General features: G+C 43.4%; 1 protein-coding gene across 2 annotated transcripts in view; it reads right to left on the bottom strand.

Annotated features, from left to right (window-relative positions):
* Nucleotides 1-11163: 11163 nt before the first annotated feature.
* The window catches only part of cyp26b1 (cytochrome P450, family 26, subfamily b, polypeptide 1), an 18618-nt gene continuing 10628 nt past the window's right edge, over nucleotides 11164-19153 (bottom strand). The window contains exons 2-6 of one of the 2 annotated variants that reach the window (XM_030780389.1): nucleotides 18715-18939; nucleotides 13715-13990; nucleotides 13395-13550; nucleotides 11932-12213; nucleotides 11164-11569 (exon numbers count right to left, since the gene is read on the bottom strand). In XM_030780389.1, the coding sequence (XP_030636249.1) occupies nucleotides 11177-11569; nucleotides 11932-12213; nucleotides 13395-13550; nucleotides 13715-13990; nucleotides 18715-18939 (1332 nt within the window). In that variant the 3' untranslated portion in view covers nucleotides 11164-11176. The remainder of the gene's footprint in view (nucleotides 11570-11931; nucleotides 12214-13394; nucleotides 13551-13714; nucleotides 13991-18714; nucleotides 18940-19153) is intronic. The other variant, XM_030780390.1, reaches the window with a different exon arrangement.

The raw sequence follows: 19153 nt of genomic DNA, 5'->3' as shown, positions 1-19153 counted from the left end.
AGAGAGAGAGAGAGAGAGAGGACAAGGGGGGAGAGAGGTGGAGGTACATCCAGCTGATGTTTATTTAAGCGTAAATCTTTTCCAGATAGCTCTGAGCTGATTTAAGGCTTAATGAGAGACTGGAGGATGACCCCGTATGACTTGGTTACAGATGAACTTGTAGATTTAGTGCGGAGTAGCAGTGAACTCACAGGAGCATTGGTGTCACTGGCTAACAGCCAGAGTGTGTGTGTGTGTGTGTGTGTGTGTGTGTGCATGTGAGTGTGTGTGTGTGTGTGTGTATGATATCAATCATTACATTAATGATAAGTCAGCTACCAACATTACGTAAGGCTATGATGAGTACAGTTCTTAAATCATTGCCTTAAAAAGCTTTCCCCCCCCCCCCCCCCCCCCCCCCCCCGCCATGTCAGCCCAGGCCTTACACACTGTGAGGCAGTCACTGTGGGAGAATTCTGGAGAAAACAAACTGGTTGTACAATGAGCGTCATCTAGAGTGTCATCTTGTCACTGGTGTCATCTGGTGACACATTAACACTCTTGCCTCAAACTAACCCTCTCCATTGTGCATTGATCGATTCCCGCACAGGCCCTAACAGCCACCTCTCATCTCCCATTCTCTTAACACTAGACTGCAGGAAGAGAATTTCGTTGGCTGGCGTAAGGCAGCCACTGTTGGAGGAGAGGAAGCAAAACCGCGGGCAATGCCGCCCAGGAGATACAAGTTTTAAGTTGAGTCAGGGGTACAATCTGTCTCCTGGAGGTGTCCTGGACTTAAGTGTGAGAAGAATTTTGTGTTGGGGTGGGGTGGGGGGGTAGTGATAAATTGACTTGTTTTTAGGGTGTAATTAAAAAATATGAAGAGAGAGGGGGAGAGAGAGAGAGAGAGAGAGAAAGAGGGAGGGAGAGAGAGAGAGTTGACTTGCACTGAGCAGTTGAGTTGAGTTCAGGCAGATTTGATGATCAGGCAGCTTCTGCCAGCCACATCTACTGAACAGGGTAACATGGCAGCATAATGTTAAGAAACAGCGTAGCTATGTGGTCCAAGTCTCACAAACATAGTAACAGGATTCACAAATGCAGGAGAGAGAGAGAGAGAGAGAGAGAGAGGGAGAGAGACAGAGAGGGAGAGGGATAGAGAAAGAGAGACAGTGAGAGAGCATGAGAGAGATGGGGAGAAAGAGAGAGCATGAGAGAGATGCAGATGGAGAGAGAGAGACAGAGAGAAAGAGAGAGAGAGTTTGGCTCTTGTCATGGTTAAACTCCCAAATCCAGGCCTCCTAGAGCCGCGTGTGTGTGATGTGGTGACGGAAACTAGAACACCAGCATTTCTTCCTGTGTCATCAAAGCCATCAGCAAGTGGGAACAGTTTTTCCTTATTCTCCGTGGTTAGAAAATTGCTCAACTTTATGAGGAATTGGTTTGTACATGGTTTCATCATATCATGACACCAGAAAACATGAAACCCTTTCAATTTCCTGCTCCTCTTGTTGGCACACTAAACAGCTGAAGTGATTCGGTTGACAAGTGGGCTATTTTACATCTGACACAACCTGACATAATTTGGATCACAGACTAGCAAGAAAACTTACACTGTAGCTTTTTGGATTTTTGCCTTTTAAGGTTTTTATTTTCGTTTGTTTGTTTTAGTATGCTATGGTTTGTACGACTTTTGCTGACAACCATCTTTTTTGGCAGAAGATAAGGCACAAACAGGATGCGAAACTCGGGCACAAGTGTGAAACTCATGAGAGCGTGATGTTTTTTGATGCTATGCTATTTCACACTAAATGCAATAAACAGGGATGTTATCACAAATGCACGGATTCCTCTGTGTTGTTGTTGTGTGTGTGTGTGTGCGTGTGCGTGTGCGTGTGTGTGTGTGCGCGTGTGTGTGCGTCTGTGCGTGTCTGTTTTTGCGTGCGTGTATTTGTTTGTGTGTGTAGGTGTGTGTTTTGATTGACTTATTTGTTTTATGCTGGAGGTAGCCTCCTGTTTTGTTTTACCACATAGGTTGTTTTCTCAGATATTTACAGAACATTGTGAAAACTGTAGGAATCAACCGTGCCATGTGGCCAATAATCCATTTCTTAATCCCACTATTAGTCAGCCAATAATCTCTTGTTCAGCACTGACACACTATTGAGATTGCATAGTTTGACACATCTGCCTGTTATTGAGACACTGGGTGTCTGTTTGGAGACTGTTATTGAAACACAGAGTGTTGACTCACCAGGAAAAATATTTCTTGAGCAAAATATCACTTGTGTCCCATTAAAAAAAAAAGGGGGGGGGGGTAACAGTTATTGATACTGAGCTAAACAAAAAAAAAAATTCCAGGATTTTTTTTTTTTTATCAACTTCTGAGCATCCAGGCAGTTCCAGACAACGGTTTATTTTCGATCTCCATACGCCTTTTTCTGCTGTTCAGGAACAGCATTGTGAATTTCCTCTCATTATATGAAAACATTCCCAGATTCCCGCCATGGACACAGTAATGCCTGTTCACATGTACGTGTGCACACAGGCAAGCTACTCAAAAAGCCCCAGCCCCGTTTTTCAAAAGGTCAGGATGTCTATAAACATATTCAAACACACATTCTTAAACACATACACACACACATTTTCTCACACACATTCACACGCTCTGAATATATTTTTCTATTTCCAGTCGGCCAAGTCTATTCGACATGGCACACAATAGGAGCATTGTAACAGTTTTCGTGAAGAAAAGAGGGAGAAACGCGGAGAGGGCGAAATGTTCGACTTGACGTCGTTGCCGAGCCTCCGTACAATAAGTCCGAATCTTTTTTTTTTTTTTTTTTTTTTGTAATTCTTTTTTTTTTTTTTTTTTTTTGTCTGCAGTGTCCAAAACCCAATTAGTGGCCGTGATGTAGGGGTTTAAATGTGGTTGTGGAACCGTGACCGATCGCGGACATGAAACTGAGGGTCCTGTCCACACTCCAACCCTTTCCTTTGACTGAGAGTTTAAAAGTTCTGTCACAGCTTGTAGCAATTACCTCCTAATTGAAAACGTGCATCCCAAACGGCTTTGTGATGATCTACGTGGCTTCCAATATTAGTGCGTTACTCTGGCAAGTCTTGGGGCGGGAGGGGGGGGGGGGGGGGGGGATCTCGCTTTGCTGATGCATTGATCAACCGCGAAGACGTTTGAGTACAGGCTTTCTCATCGATGGGTGGGGGGGGGGTGGGGGGGTCGGAGTGTTTGGGAGGGGGACGCTACGTTCTGCTCTGTGGAAACTGGGCCAATCAAAAGGATTAAATGTTGGATGGCGTTGTTATTCCCACAGTACGGTCTATGCTGTTGGATTCATTCACAACCTTATTCAGTCATTCATAGTTTCTTTTGTTTTTTAATTATTAATTTCAAAAGTAGTCTATGCTGGTCCATGAATGGACGTGGAATAGTTTCCAATTTGGCTTCATATCAACACTTTGACCCAACTACATTTTTGGCCTTGGTAAGAAAGGATAAAGCCATGAAGGAAATCTCTATTTTAGACATGATTGGTCTGATACAAAATAACCATTTATGTAAGGAAATGAAGACATAAATCTATTCCGCATCTGCCACATCCCATGACATATATCTAATTTCTCAGCTAAATACAATATTATTTCTCTTTATTTATGTTTGGAGGGGGTGGGGGGAGAGAAAGACAGATCATTGGCTTTCCATACCTTCTGAAAGAAACCTTTGTGTTTCTAATTGAGGAAAAATTGGCAAGAGCGAGAGAGAGAGAGAGAAAACAAATTGTCCTCGGGAACACTGGGAGAAAACGGGCGTGTGACACTCTGGGGTCAAGACACAACAGCAACTGCAACGCTGACTGTTCTCCATGGTGAACGGCCAAAAGCCCCCCACCCCCCCACCCCACCCCTACCCCCCAAAAAAATCATCTCCTTTTCTCCAAATCTCTGCTCCGAGGCAGACTCCCAGACACTGCGGTCGGAAAAAGTCAGCATTCCTGGAAAGGAACAGATTGGGGATGAGGTTTTGAAAGGAGCCCATTGTTCTGGATAGGGAGCTGATAAGAAAGAGAGGGAAAGCGTGGACGGAAACAGAGCTGTTCTGATCCCGATTGATACGGGGTTTGTGATAAAAAAAAAAAAAAAAATTGTATAAAAAGTGGAAATCAGTCGGGGGGGGGGGGGGTTTACATGGTTTCGGTCGGACAAGAGTCGTGAAACATCATGGATGACTGTTGACATTTTGAAAAAGGAGACTATTAGAAAAGAACCGCAGAACCTCTGACACTCTCTCTCTCTCTCTCCCTCTCTCTCTCTCTGTGTTTTGTTCTTTAGAGATATTCTGCTGAAGGAGGTCCAACTCCTGGAGAGATTGGATTGTGTAGTAGCTCTTACCCCTTGAGTCAGATAACTGAGACAGAGCAGGTGGTTCCCTGGTGAGCTATTCTTTGCATTATTAAATAGACTTAAGTCTAGACCAAGGCTTAAGGCAATGAATTAAATGGAAGCATGGTGAATATGAACTTGTATAGAATAATTCAACCTTTGAAAACGCCAGTGGGAAGGACTAATATCCATGTCTGTACATTACATTTATGTTGAGACTGTCAATACTGGGATACCATACCAACCGTTTAACTGTATGAAGAAACTCACTTCTGAAAACTGTGATGAACTTTATTGACATGAAATATACGTTTTACACTTTATGAATAGAGAGATTATAGAAAGAAAGGGACAGAGAGCAGTTGAGTTCAGGTGGATGTGATGATTGCCCTATCTCTGCACGACGCACTAACTGAACAGACCAATGTGGTTGGACAATGTTAAGTTATGCTAACAGACTCTTGAAAATGATACACCATTGTCATATCGTTTATCACAGGGTACCTCTCAAAAGCTTAAACAAGCTATCGTCATCATTAATCATTTCTTTTCTCTTAAAGTCCGATCACAGTGCTGGTTTTGCATTGATTCCTTTAATGGTGTTATTAGCTAGATGTTACCAGAAAAGCTCAGCTTTCATCTGTTCCTGGTAGTCAATTATCCGTTACTGTCGCTCCCTCTGACCCTGCGACTCAGTCCCTCTCTTGGGCTTCAGATTTCTCGTTCGAAATCTCCTCTGATCAATCCGATTCAATACATCTAGTAACTCCATGCTTCTCCTCTATCCTCTGAGTGTCATTTCAGAAGGACATTATGATATTTGAGAAATGTGAAACATCTGTTGTTCACGCAGTACGAGACTGGTCAGACTCTCCTTCGTAATTCTGATACTGCGTGAGTCAATAGTTCCGTAGAGAAATAGGAAACCGCTTCTCTAACACATCGATTGTTTTTAACTGTTGGTGCGTTCGTTGCACGTGCTCGTTCCGAAAGCCTGCTGTTTGTCTCTAAGTAAGTATCTCTAAGAAATACATTAATGATGCTTCAATCAACGTAATAGATGAAAAACAACATTCATAAGAATAGACGATTTGGAGTTCTTGGAACGGACTCCTCATCGGCCTATATTTGATCATAAAGCTTCAAGTGAATATACGTAGGAGTGTTTTTATGCCGCGCTTGGAGGAATCTGTCTGTTAGAAGTACGGTCGATGATATTTTTGAAAACATGGTATAACATGTTAATCCCAGTCTTGCTAAATCATTGTGTTCAGAGTATGTAATTGTGTCGTTTTGTTGCATCATTCGGATATTGTAGTATCACAGCACCTCCCTCGTACGTAAAACAAACCAGTTTTTCCGTCCGCCCGCTCCTGGATTGCGAGAACTGAGCATATCTTGATGAAGCCCCCATATCATACTTAGTGGGAGATCCGTCTCGTGTTACAAAGGGCTGCTTTGCATTGATTAGCTTGTTACCACAGGCGCACCAGTGAACCTGGTGAGTCCTTCTTTCCTGTTTATGGGTAACCAATGGAGTGTGTGCGTCATCAAAGGCTTGCTCAATAACTGTTAAGGTGCTTACACATGACTAGCGTTGAGGCGTCAACGCAACGCTCTGCATAGGCATAACGTGCCGCCCAGTCCTCCACATGACAAGTACCTTAGATATGTAATCAAGGAAGCACTGTTTTAAAAAGTAGGGATCGGGAGAAATAAGGCAAAGACAGAAGTGGCTCTTCCACCTTGTTCCACAATCTTTCTCTGCAAATAAATACTAAAATATACGATATCCAATCACTAATATCTAATAACCAGGGGCGTAGCAAGCTTCGGTGCATGCCGGGTATGTAACTATTAAGTATTACCGCCGAAATCTCCAAACCTGGTAGCCCCATCTCAATGCTAACTTTACGCTATGCATCGTTTTTTTTTTGTTTGTTTCTTTTTTTGGGGGGTGAGGTCGTGGTACCATTTCGAAGTGGTGTCATAAAACTCTGAAAAGCCTGACACACAGTATAATCTCCAGTTCGTTCTCTATTTTGACTTTGATTGGAACCTTTAAATTCAATTCACACTGTAAAATCATTGGTTACACTCGGAAAGGCCAGCGGCAAATGGGGTCGTAGTTCAACCAGTTTGAAGTTTTAGCGGAGCGTTACAACACCAGTTTGAACACTACGCTATGCTGAGGTCAGAACGGTGGTATGACACTCTCTTAATAGGAAAAGAATGGCAAAGCGAGCGCTGAAGGATTTTGACGCTAGATATGTGTAAGCACCTTTAGACTGCACTCCCAGCTCTGCTAATGTTGAAGTTAGGCTGTCTATGAACAGCGAAGTCATCAGTGAACAATGCCTGAACCGAACTGATGCTGGATCGAGTTCACAAGACAGGGAGGTTAAGTATTTACCAAGATCGTCAGTGCGTTGAATATGAAACATTCCACATGCATTGTATATATTTGTTTGCTTAAGAAATTACAGACAGTGCATGCTTTGAAAACATCAACACGGGACCAGATTTTCATGGGCCATATGTAAATTACGGATCTCTGAAACATGCAGAGCCTGAAAAAAAAAAAATGGCATCATTCCATGTCCAACCCTTCTGCTGCATTTTCACAAGAAGGCCTGCTGATAACGTCTTAATTTACAACATCATTCTTATGCTTTGCTGGACTCTTCAGACTACGTTAAGACAAAAAGAGAACAAAATTAAGCGAGGAAGAGACATCGCATCTTAAATTATAAAAAAATAATTCAACAAATAAACAGACACAACTTAAGCACAGCTTCAAGTTTCAAATTCTAGGGGAGATGTTGATTATTATTTGACCAGTCCTCTGTTTGTCCTGCTGCTTTTGGCTGGAAGAATACTACGCCTTTTCCTTCAAGCTGTCCCCACCTTACTGAATACATCTCTAACCGCTGAATGATTGTGTTTGACCGAGATTTAACCAAAGGCATCATCAACACAGAGAATGCCTGTTAAACAAGCTTGTTGTCCTTTGACAGATTCAAAACACATGCGCCTCACAATCACAGACTCTGAATGTGGAATAAATCAACAAAACTGCCCAATTTTCCAAACTTAATCACTATTCACGCTGAGCAAAACCAAAATTAATAGAGCTAACCCCTTCGGATTGTGCTTGAGGTTCAATGATTTTATGATGAGCCCACGAAAATGATACTGATCGCCTACATTTAGAAAAAAGAAAGAAAAAACAAATATTTGGATGGTTTCTGTAATTAAGCCACTTGTAGCGCTTAATGTGATGTGATACTGATAAACAAAGAATCTTCTAGAGCGTCTCCATGACTCTGCTTTGTGACTTGATCCTTTTGTTCGACGCTACTCTAGACTTTGAAGGCGACTCTACTGGTCAACACATCTGGCTTCTATTGGATGTGTCTGTTGTTTCTTGTGTTCTGTGCTGTCAAGTGGACTGTTTGTTTGGGAAACGTGTACATTTGTATATGGCGAATTAACAGTGCAATTTAGTCCATGACGAGGCTTAATCTATGTCCAGAAAAAAAAAAAACCCAGATGTAAACACCAGTTAGGGAACGTATGTTTATTTTCCACCAGTCTTCTCATTCTGTGCTCTTCCTGAAGCATTTAAGAGAACGTATTTTGGATTCGGGTTGTATTAAATAAATTGCAGCTCATGTAAGTAGTTTATATATATATATATATATATATATATATATATATATATATATTTCAGACAAGGCTCTGAATGTGATTGTTGATTATTTTCATAGGATGTCGACATCTGCCCGAACATGCTCTTGTAACAGCATGTAAAAAATGTCTGTGAGAAGTCTGAGTAATTATGAGGACATACCAAAAGGGAAGACAAAGGGGGGGGGGGGGGAAGAAGGAAGGATGAGCATGCAATATGAATGATAAACCTTTTTTTTTTTTTCTTTCACTGGAAACAGGCCTGTCCCCCCCCCCCCCCCCCCCACCAAAAAAAAAACAGATCTTTTCCCACAGTTTCTCAAAGGAATGATCTGTGGTCACACATTGACAGTGACAACATAAAACAAAGAACTACGTGTTTAATCGTAATGAAAAGATTATGTCGAAGAGGGGAAAAAAAAAAAAAAAGCCTTTTTCAACAGCTCCAGGCCAAAATAATTCAGCGCACCAAATAAATTTTGTGGAAAATAACATTCGGAGAACATCTGTTTGGTTGGGAACAGCTTTGACGACGATATTAAAGACAGTAGATGAATGTATTGTTTTTCACATTATAGTTTATTACAGAGTGTATAAAATTGCCCAGTACATTTAAGAATTACTGTAACCACAAAAGGACGGGGGGGAGGAAAAAAAAAAAACATTCATGTTTTAACGATGTAAAATGTTGATTTTTGTAAAAAGAAATAAAATATTATGTACAGACAAACTCAACAGTGGATAAAGAATAGAATATGTACTCGCATGGCGTTCCATATAAACATTTCTTGCAAGTGCTTCTGTTTTGTTTTGTTTTGTTTTTTTGTTTTGTATTGTTTTTTTTCTTATTAATATCAACTGAATGCAACGATAATGATAAGAATAATAACAAAATAATAATTATTACAGTAACATAAAACAATATCAACATTTAAACACTGTTTACAATATAACTGAAATAATTCATATCATACTAAATATAACAATATTTACCAACAAACTTTATTTTTTTTTTTTTTACTAGATCTCTATTCTGAAATATAACCAAAAAATAGCACTTAAAATAAGATTCATTACAATAATAATATTAATAGCAATAATATTAGGTTATTAGACATTGCAAATAGGCATTACTCATGGCTTTCTAAAAGGAGTAACTTTTCAAATCCCTCTTTTTTCACAAATGTAACTATTTGCTTAGAAATTTCAAACTATCGTAGCAATCTAGAATTCTCAGTTAGAAAATTGTACATAAGAAGCAGCAAAGTTTTTTTATTTATTTATTTTAAATTCATTCATTCATTCATTCACTGAAAAAAAAGAGAGAGAGAGAGAGAGAGAGAGCAGTGGCATAGTTTTGTCAAATGACGAAATGTCCTTAGCATGAACTGAAGGAGACATGGGCGCATGTTTTCTCAAGGGTCCTAGTGCCCCATGTGTTACAATCTCTCTCACTCTGAACCCCTCACATTTGCAGATTTGTGGTATTAAAAGGCCCTTTTGACACCTTTTCACTCATACCAAAAAAAAACAAAGAAAGAAAGAACGAAAAGAAAAGAAAAGAAAATATCGGTTGTATTCAGTCACGGCTTCTGTCACGTTGCAGTGTTGCGAAGTGGATCGACCTCAGCCCTTCAAAGAGAGGCCAGTCGGCAACTCTGCCCCAAAAAATAAGGCTGTAAAATGACTGTCAAGCAGCAAAATGTAGCAGTTTAAACCTGCCACGCTCTGGAGCTGACGCCTTTCCCCCCTCTCTCTGCGTCAAACAGCCGTTTTACATCAGTCAGTTTGGAGAAGGAAAGAGATCCTTGCTCCTAGTGTAGCTTGTTTGGAGAATCTGTCACTCTCTCTCTCTCACACGCACACGCACACACACGCATACACACACACAAAGTTCACTGTCTTCTTATGACATCATTGAAATAAAGCACAGGTTTTCTTTTTCTCCTTTTTTAAGTAGAAGAATATAATGAATTGCCTCTTATGTGCAGGAAAGGAACAAAAACAAACAAGAAAACTAATAAAGTTTATCTGAAGGGTCCATCTGTGCTCTGAACACACCTGAGTTCACCTGTCACCCACCCTTTCATTCTAGCTTACACTGTCTCCCACTTCACTCCAAAACAAATGCCATAGACTGATTATAATATGTTTATTAGCACACGCACCCACACACACACACACACACACACACACACACACACTCACAGTTACACAGACATGTACAGACACTCACACGAACCCTGAAAAGAAAACAATATCTTGGACACAATCTTTTTCGGCCATAGTAAGATAATCTCTTTCTTTTCCGACTGTTCTTCATATTTCAGCTTTAAGCAAGTCTTATTCCTCCCTATCCCCTCTCTCTTTCACTCTCTCTCTCTCTCTCTCTCTCTCTCTCTCTCCTTTTCATATGTCAAGTGTAGGCGTATGTTTACCTGGAGAAGGAATGTGTCTTTAGACTCTACAGTGGCTGTGGATGCTGAGTAACCCTGCTTAAGGAGAAATCTTCCCGTTCCCAAAGAGAGATCTAGAAAATACACTGTGCCAGTTTACCACTGCATCACACCCTGTGATAGGTTCTTTCCCGCACCCGCCTCCTACTGCCGTCCTTCACTCAATGTCTTCTACATATTATAGTCTTACAGCGTTACTTTCCTCCCTTGTTTACTTACTATCATTTCTCTCATTTAGTTTATACATGTTGTAGTTTAGTTTTTCTTTTTTTTTCTCTTTTTTTCTCTCTCTTTTTTTTTTTTTTTAGCTTTTTGCATTTTATTTTTTTTTTAGAAAAAAAGTAAAGACTATACATTTTTGGCAGGTTAAAGTCTCTTTCTTGAAATTTCTGCGGGCGACACGTTTTGAGTGGAGCGTATCTTCAGTCTCTCTCTCTCTCTCTCTCCCTCTCTCTCTCTCTCTCTCTCTCAGCTCAGGACTCGTCACCCAAGAGGAAAGACGAAAAAAAAACAACAACAGCGATTAAAAACTTCCGTCAGATGTGGAGTTCGTTTCATGGCTCCACCTTTTTTTTTTTTTCCTTTTCTTCCTCTTCCACACCTTGACCAACTTAAGCTACTGCCTTTTTTTCCTCCTCGCCCAAGCCAGCCAATCACACGGTCGCGCCCAGCATCTCGTCGGACTTGGCCATGATCTCGTTCTGGTTGGAGTCCAGGCCGAAGAACTTAACGCGGAGGCCGTCGGTGGGGTGGACGACGGGAACGGAGACCAGGCGAGGGAACGTCCGCGTGGCCAGTTCGAATCGGCTGCCCCCTGCAAGTTCGATGGCGAGCAGGCGCAGGAAGAGGGTCGCCAGCTGTTTTCCCAAGCAAGAACGAACGCCACCCCCGAAGGGAAGGTAGTGGAAACGACCCTCTTTGTCTTCGCACCGTTCCTCGCTGAATCGGTCCGGGTCGAACGCTTCCACGTCTTTAAAGACGGCTGAGGTGTCGTGCGTGTCTCGGATGCTGTACATGACGCTCCAGCCTTTTGGAATTTGGACACCCTGTTGGCGAGAGAGATACAGAAAGGAAGAAAGAAAGAAAGAAAGAAAGAAAGAATGAAAGATAAAGGCACAGAGAGAGAGAGAGAGGGAAAGAAAGGATGGGACAGAGGAAAGATAGGAGACAAAATTATTCCGCTGTAGCTGAAAACAAAAGGAAACAGTATCTCAAAGAACAGAACACGTCTCAAAAACTAGCACGTCAAAAAAGCCCAGCGACATACAGTAAACACGCAAACAACGCCATACGCTAATGACTAACATCTTGCCTGGCAACCAGAGAATAACTGAATAACACAACAGAAAAACAGAAAAAAAAAACAGCAGAAGACAAAAGCAAAGCCTCCACCCAGCACTGTACTCACGTCAAGTTCAAAGGTCTGCATAGCAGTGCGGTAGCCCCCGGAAACGGGCGTATAGAGTCTCAGCACTTCTTTGATGACGCAGTCCAGGTACTTGAGACTGCAGACGGTGTCTAGACGAAGCTCGCCCTCGCACAAGCAACCATTGTGCAAGATTCCGCGACCTCGTAGCTCCTCCCGCAGTTTCTCCAAAACAGCTGGGTGCTTCAGCAACTGCATGATCAGAGACGTACTGGCACTGGCCGTGGTGGCAAAAGCAGCGAAGATCAGCTCGATGGTTGACTCCTGAGTGGCGGGAAATGAGAGGAGAAGGGAGGAGAATTAGATCTTTCTAGATTATCAGTGACACCGGTTAATATGGGTTGAATTACGGGAAAGTCGACGGATATGAAAACCATTAAGTCCTGCTCGAGCTAATGGCAAAGCCAAATAAAAATGCTCCAACACATTTGGAGTCGATTCAGTTTCGGTTCCCAGTACAACCACAGTCAATGAGGAACCAAAAAAAAAAAAAAGGTTTCCTTTTTCATAGTCTTTGATTGTGCTCTAATGAAGGCCCTACGTTAACTTGCAATGACCCTGGTTCTGAGGTGCTTCATCTGGCCCTGTCCATAGAAAGAAAGAAGGAAAGAAAGAAAGAGAGAGAGAGAAAGAAAGAGAGAGAGAGGGAGAAGGGGCCTCCCAGGCTTGGCAGCCATATTCTGCAGGTCAGACTGTTTGAAACGCCTGCCAGGGACCTGGTGCCGGCTGCCTGAGGGACCCACCCTTGTCTACCACTGTCTGGGAGTGAGAGCAGAGAGTCACTGCAATTATGCAAGGACTCAAAGAAAAGCACAGTGGAATAACAAGGTAAAAATAACATGCGTGGACAGAGGCCTCGTTGGCTATCATTTGTGTCAAAACATATCTACGTCATCTCAGAGTAAGGTAAGTGCCCGGGACAGTGTATGCAACAGAAAGAGAGAGAGAGAGAGAGAGAGAGACAACTGTGTTAGTTTAACGTCACTGGTTCCCAACAATAGTGATTTTTTTTTTTGGCCTCACCCCAAAGAAAACCCGCAAAGGAGAAGGGAAAGAGAGAAAGCAAAAATGTTCTAAAATGGGGGCAAATATCTCTAAAAAACGAGTTATCACGCATAGACTCAAAAATCAACGGGGACACAACGATAAAAAGTCGTTCGGTCCGAAAGAAAAACATTACAACATGGCAGAACAACTTCGCAGCAGCGAAGAAGAAGAAGAAGAAGAAGAAAAGTGTAAACTCAAACTAAAAAACAAATTTCTAAAACCAATCTCTAAGACCTTCCCATATCTACTCAGTGTGCCCCCCCCCCCCCCCCCCCGTCCTTAATCCTAATCCTTGTTTTCTGATGTCAAGTCACGCAATATTTGCTCGGTAAATCTCCTGTTTGAGCAGCGTGTCTTTCATCTTAACTCGGGGATTAACGACGACATGTTACGCTCACCTTTAGTTCCTGCATGGTAAGTTCTGTCCCGTTCTCCTTGGCACTGTCCATCAGCACATCCAGAGCGTCGGCGTAGTCTTTGCCCTGAGCAGACAGGGGCTTCTCTCTGATGGCCTTCTCTATGCACTTGTGTAGAGTATCCCTAGCACGAATCCCCTACATCGATAAAACGCAAAACGTTAAGACTGTATCAGCGAAGACTGCGACACACACACACAAATGAGGACACAGAGAGAGAGAGAGAGAGAGAGAGAGTCCTCAAAGGCGCGAAGCTTGTCAATATTCGGTACGGACTTTCTTTACATCCCCGATTGTCTCACCTTCCTGTATCCGGTGAAAGGTAGGTCTATGGGCAGGGTGAAGACGTTGTCCACGAACTCCTGAAACGTGCGAAAAAGGTGACACATCTCTTCGTCGGAGACCCTGAACCCCAGCAGCACCCTGACGGCCATGTGGAAGGACAGACGCTGGGACTCCCGGTAAACGTTGATGGGTTCGGGGTTGGAGCTCCATACTCGTAGGGTCTCCTGGATCACCTGCTGGATTTTGGGCAGGTAGCTCTCCAGGGCCTCGTGACTGAAGACCTTAGCAAACACCTGGAGATGAAGACGGAGAGATAAATCACTTTGTTTAAGAGAGCTAACTGTGACTGTACTGTTCAGTGAATACGGTGGTGTTTATATTGAGACAGTGAAATCTCTATTATGATCACTCTCAATTAAGTCACAGCAGGTTACACACGCAAAGTCACATACGCATTTAAAAAGTATGTGTGTGTGTGTATGTGCGTGTGTGTGTGTGAGAAAGAGAGAGAGAGAGAGAGAGAGAGAGGGGGCGAATTTAAGTACATTGGCTCTGGTCTATATTTTCGGCTTTATTTTCATAACTGAACAGGTGAACTTGCCACAGTCTGTCAGTCTGGCCAGAGAACAGTGGATGAGTCTCTCCAGAGTTCTGACCCTGATTGACCAATATTTAATCAGCCAATACACCTCTCCAAACATGCTCATGCTGCCAGCGTTGAGTGTTTGGCTCTCGCAGGGCTGGTTTCCTAAGCTTTAAATAAAAGCACCCCTGACTAATACCGTAGATATTTAAGTCCGAGTTGCAAATTTCAAAAATTCCTTTTTTTTTTCTTTTTTTTTTCTTTTTTTTTTGACACAGGTGTGTTTGTGGTGCTGTCCCGTTTCTGAGGATTAATTCACGACTACAATTCCCACAATCCCCAGACATGGTTGACCCATAAAACCACAACCAAGCATGATTGCACTCTGCTCAGCAGACATACGAGCAGAAATGTCATCTAAATATTATCCTCCAGCCGCAGGCAGCAGCCGACGCGGGAGTTTATTTTCCTTATAGCTCTACATGGAACGTTCTCATTAATTCACAAGCATTGCTATTTCTCTGTCTCTCTCTTTCTCTCTCTCTCTCTCTCTCTCTCTCTCTCTCCCTCCCTCTCTGCCCTCCCCCTCTCTCTGTCTCTGTCTCTCTCTCTCTCTCCCCCACTCTCCGTCTCTCTCTCTCTCTCTCTCTCTCTCTCTCTCTCTCTCTCGTTCTGTAGTACACAGGAGAGTTTCCCTCTCCATCAGCAGAGAGAGGGAAAGGTAAGATTTTCCTGGCGGGCGCAGTGCATTTCTAATGGGTCTCAGTCTTGCTGGTTTGTTTGGTGAAATAACATCCATGTTCCCCCTTTAAAAAGTTCCAGCTCAAGCGACTAACAATAGCACTTTTTATACACCTCCCGCACCATCTCACCCCAAATACCTTGGCTCCGCATGGCTTTTCCACAGTAGTAAAGACGAAAAGGCAAAAGGGACGGCAGCGCTTAGATCGTCCCCCTATTCCCTCCCTCCCTCCCTCCCACTCATTCTCTCTCTCTCTCTCTCTCTCTCTCTCTCTCTCTCTTTTTTTTCTCTCTCACCATCATTCCATCAACTCTTTAATTAATCTGTCTCCCCTCACCTCCTCCTCTCCTTCGTCCATAAGGGCACGCGGACGCTCTGGATCTCCAGCCTTCCCCGATTTGAGATTTCGCAAGCTTTCGTCTTTTTCGTTTTTTTTCCCTCCTCTCCATCCACTATCTCTCCATCTACATCACCTTCTCCCCCTCTCTCTGAGAATCTCGACATCTGCCTTTAGCCTTATGTTTGCACTTCGTTCTCTGACACACACACACACACAGACACACACGCACACACACATGACCTCCTTTTGGGGAAAGCCCACTGCATGAAGGAGCTATAGGTGTCTGCTGTCTGGGACAGAAGGAGAGGACATTTCACAGACAGCGCTAATAAAAAAAAAAAAAGGGTTAAGGTCTCAACATTTTGTCTGCCGCCTACGCCCCTCCATCCGTTCCACATCTCCGTCCACCACTCTCTCCATCTGTCTACACCCACTGTGTTCTGACACCAGTTCATGCCTCTCCTTCATTAAGCACTGACTGAAAGCAAGCAATAATGGTAATTCTACAGCATGAGCAACCTGTGTGTGTGTGTGTGTGCACGCGCGCGCATGTGTGTGTGTGTGTGTGTGTATTTCTAGAGTTCCATCTATTAACTTCTGTTTGGCTATGGGCAGCATGCTACCAAAAACCCCTAATTCTGTTTAACTAATATCTTAGAAAAAATATACCAAACTACACTAAAAGGGTTTACAATATCAGTTTGTATATTGGTTTCTGTTTGGATTGTCTGTGGTCAAACTAAGTGTCATTGTTTTCCCTTAGGCGGGTTAGTATCATCTTACAGCACAAACGTCAGTCAAACTCAAGTAATGCAATGCACTGTCATCCCAGGGAAATTCCAACTACAACACTGAGACAAAAAAAAACTTTCTCCCAAAAAATACTGTTCTGTCTTCATTACAAAACGTGACTTCTTATCCCCCCCCCTCCCCACCCCCCACTTTAAAGTCCCCCCGCCCTAATAATTTCCATATGTCTTAAATTATATGAAACTGCTCAAAGCTGCTGGTTTTTACCAGAATGTAAAGAACTCTTTATTCTGTCTTCACTATTCCTTCTTTCTCTCTCTCGCTCTCTCTCTCTCACACACACACACACACACACATACACACACACTTCTCTCTGTCTACACTCCCTCCTTTTTCCCGTTCCTCCCTCGCTCTTGCTCTGTCTTCCTCTCCTTTTTAACCCTGTTGAGTGAAACACAATCTTTTATTCACAGGGAGGGCTCCCTTGATAATCAGGTGAGCTTAAGGATTAAATGGCTATGCCCTCTACTGGCCACAAAGGTAACTACAGCAGCCTGAGGCTTTGTTTCATTACCATTAATCTTAGTTAAGGTGACGAATCTGTCTTATACTTTGAATTTGATTTCATATTGTTGTATAGTTGCATTACAGAAAGGTTAAACGCAGCTGACTCAAACGCAAAACGTTAAACTGAATTTGAGCATGTTCTCTCATTAGGTTGCACAGCTAGAATAACAGACCAAACGTAAGACAGCCTCACATGTCGCAGTTCAACTCCAATTTGGCTTTTTTCCTGTTTAAACATGGGATTACCTGGCGACTGTGCCACTAAAATAGAGCAGGAGTTAGAGCCAAAATGGCTTATCCTCAGCAATCAGCGCAAAAAAGCACCAGAAAACGCAGACAAGTGGACGCGTCACTAACCGGGCTATTTTCCCACAATGCAGAGCAAGCCTTTTTTGGGGGGGGGGGGAAGACGACGACCTAAAAACAGCTATCCCAGGTGGCTTTGTGCCAACAGAGAGACTTTATGATTATGCTTCCCTGCCTGTGTTTATTATACAGTTGTGAATGATGCTTTTAGATTTATGACTGGAGACAGAGCACATGCCACTCCTGAAGAGGTTTTATCCACGACAGGAATGTTGGATTATCAGCTCTAAGGTCACGCTCACCAGCCTCATCAACACCGGCACAACACGCGACTTGTGTGTTACTGGGCTGCCCGGGTATGTGTCTCTGGGCACCTCCACCCCCGCGTCTGCAGACGAGTTTAAAATAACTCAACTCGCAGTCCACGCGAGGAGAAGTATTCCGTCGTTTCAAATTCATATTTAACAGAAGCGCGATTTGGCGTCAAAGATGAGATAAGAGATAAGACGACTTTTGAGAACGAATCCCCGCCTGCAGCCCACTGACTGGCAACAGGCGCGATGTTGACTCACAGAAAGTGACCGTCGCTGAAGTTCAAGAACAAAAAAATTCAGCCAAGCAAAATGAGAGATGGAGAGAGAGAGAGAGAGAGAGAGAGAGAGAGAGAGAGAAGGAAATCTGTTCTGAGAGGTCAGAGGTGAACGATTTGTGCTCACATATGTGACACAAATAAGGAGAGGGGGGGTGGGGGTCTTGCTACTGTTGCCTTTCTGATTGAGACTGTGTGTGCCTTAGGGTAGTCAGGGTGTAGAAGGCGGGGGGTGGGGGGGGGGTTGAAAGAAGGCCCTCTTTGTGCGTAAGAGGCGGGACGGCTAATTAGCGGTCATTAGGGGGTTTTGCGCGAAGGCTTCCAGATTCAGAGAATTAGTAAAGTCTGATTACACATTACTGGCCCTACAATGGGACAGGTGTGTGGGGTGAAACTTGACTCTCTGTGGAGGTGGATGAAGACACACAAAAAGACCCCTTTTTTTTCTAATACCCGGACAATGGACAGGGGTGGATGTGTATCCCTACAAAAAATCCTTCATCGTATGATAAGAGGATAAGAAGCCATCTCCAAACACACACACACACACACACACACAGAGTTCCATTATATTTGTCAGTGTCATCGTCAGGACTTTTGGGAAGAATCTATCAGAGAAAGGAGAAGAGGTTGATATCAGCCCAGATCTGTGCTGGGCTAGACACTGAGGCGGGAATGACGCTTTTCTCTTCTGTCTCCTTCTCTCTCTCTCTCTCTCTCTCTATCTCTCTCTCTCTCTCTCTCTCTCTCTCTCCCTCTATCTGGCTCTCTTTCTCTCTATCTCTCTGTCTGAGGCTGTGGGCGGGGAGAGAGAGAGAGAAGGCACCTTTCTCTCACAGCTCTCTGTCTGTTGGCGTGAGGTAAACACAGACACAGGGCACAGAAGTGCCAGTCACTCTCAGATAAGGCAGGTTCCCACACACTGAGAATGACTCTGTGTCTGTGTGTGTGTGTGTGTGTGTGTGCGTGTGTGTGTGTGTGTGTGGACCTCAGCATATGAGAGTGAAAGTGTACAACATATGATCCCTTATGTGTCTTTGGCAGTGATTCATCCTTTGTGTGCATGTGCATGTACATATATATATATATATATATATATATATATATATACACAGGCATATACATATAGGTCAACTGTACCTTTCTCCTCTTGCGGTGGATGTCTCCTATAGAGTTGGCCAGGCTGTTTGGGCCGAGAAGCGTGCTGGTGCTCTGCGGCCAGTCCACGCTCACCAGGGTGTGTTCTCCCATCAGAACCTTCCGCACGTTCTCCGCTCCCGTCACCCGGATCAGGGGCCGACCCAGCAGGTGCGTCTTAAAGACGTTCCCGTACTTTTGCCTCCTCGACGCGTGGAACCCCGCGCCCTGAGAGCGGGGGGGCGAAAACGGAGAAAGACCAAGAAGAGGAGAGAAGAGAAGAGAACAGAAGAGAAGAGAAGAGGAGAGGAGAGGAGAGAGAAACGTTCAGTCACTTATTCATTCGATAACAATTCGAAAACAATAGAGTGCTTCCTACAAACCAGCCAAACACTGAAATAGATTCTGGTCAGAAGGTTAAATTAAATAGCCAAACGCGTCA

Source organism: Chanos chanos, chromosome 7, assembly GCF_902362185.1.
Source record: "Chanos chanos chromosome 7, fChaCha1.1, whole genome shotgun sequence".
In the NCBI taxonomy this organism is placed as follows: domain Eukaryota; kingdom Metazoa; phylum Chordata; class Actinopteri; order Gonorynchiformes; family Chanidae; genus Chanos; species Chanos chanos.
The sequence above is the reverse complement of the archived record's forward strand: the minus strand, read 5'-3'. Positions and strand labels throughout refer to the sequence as shown.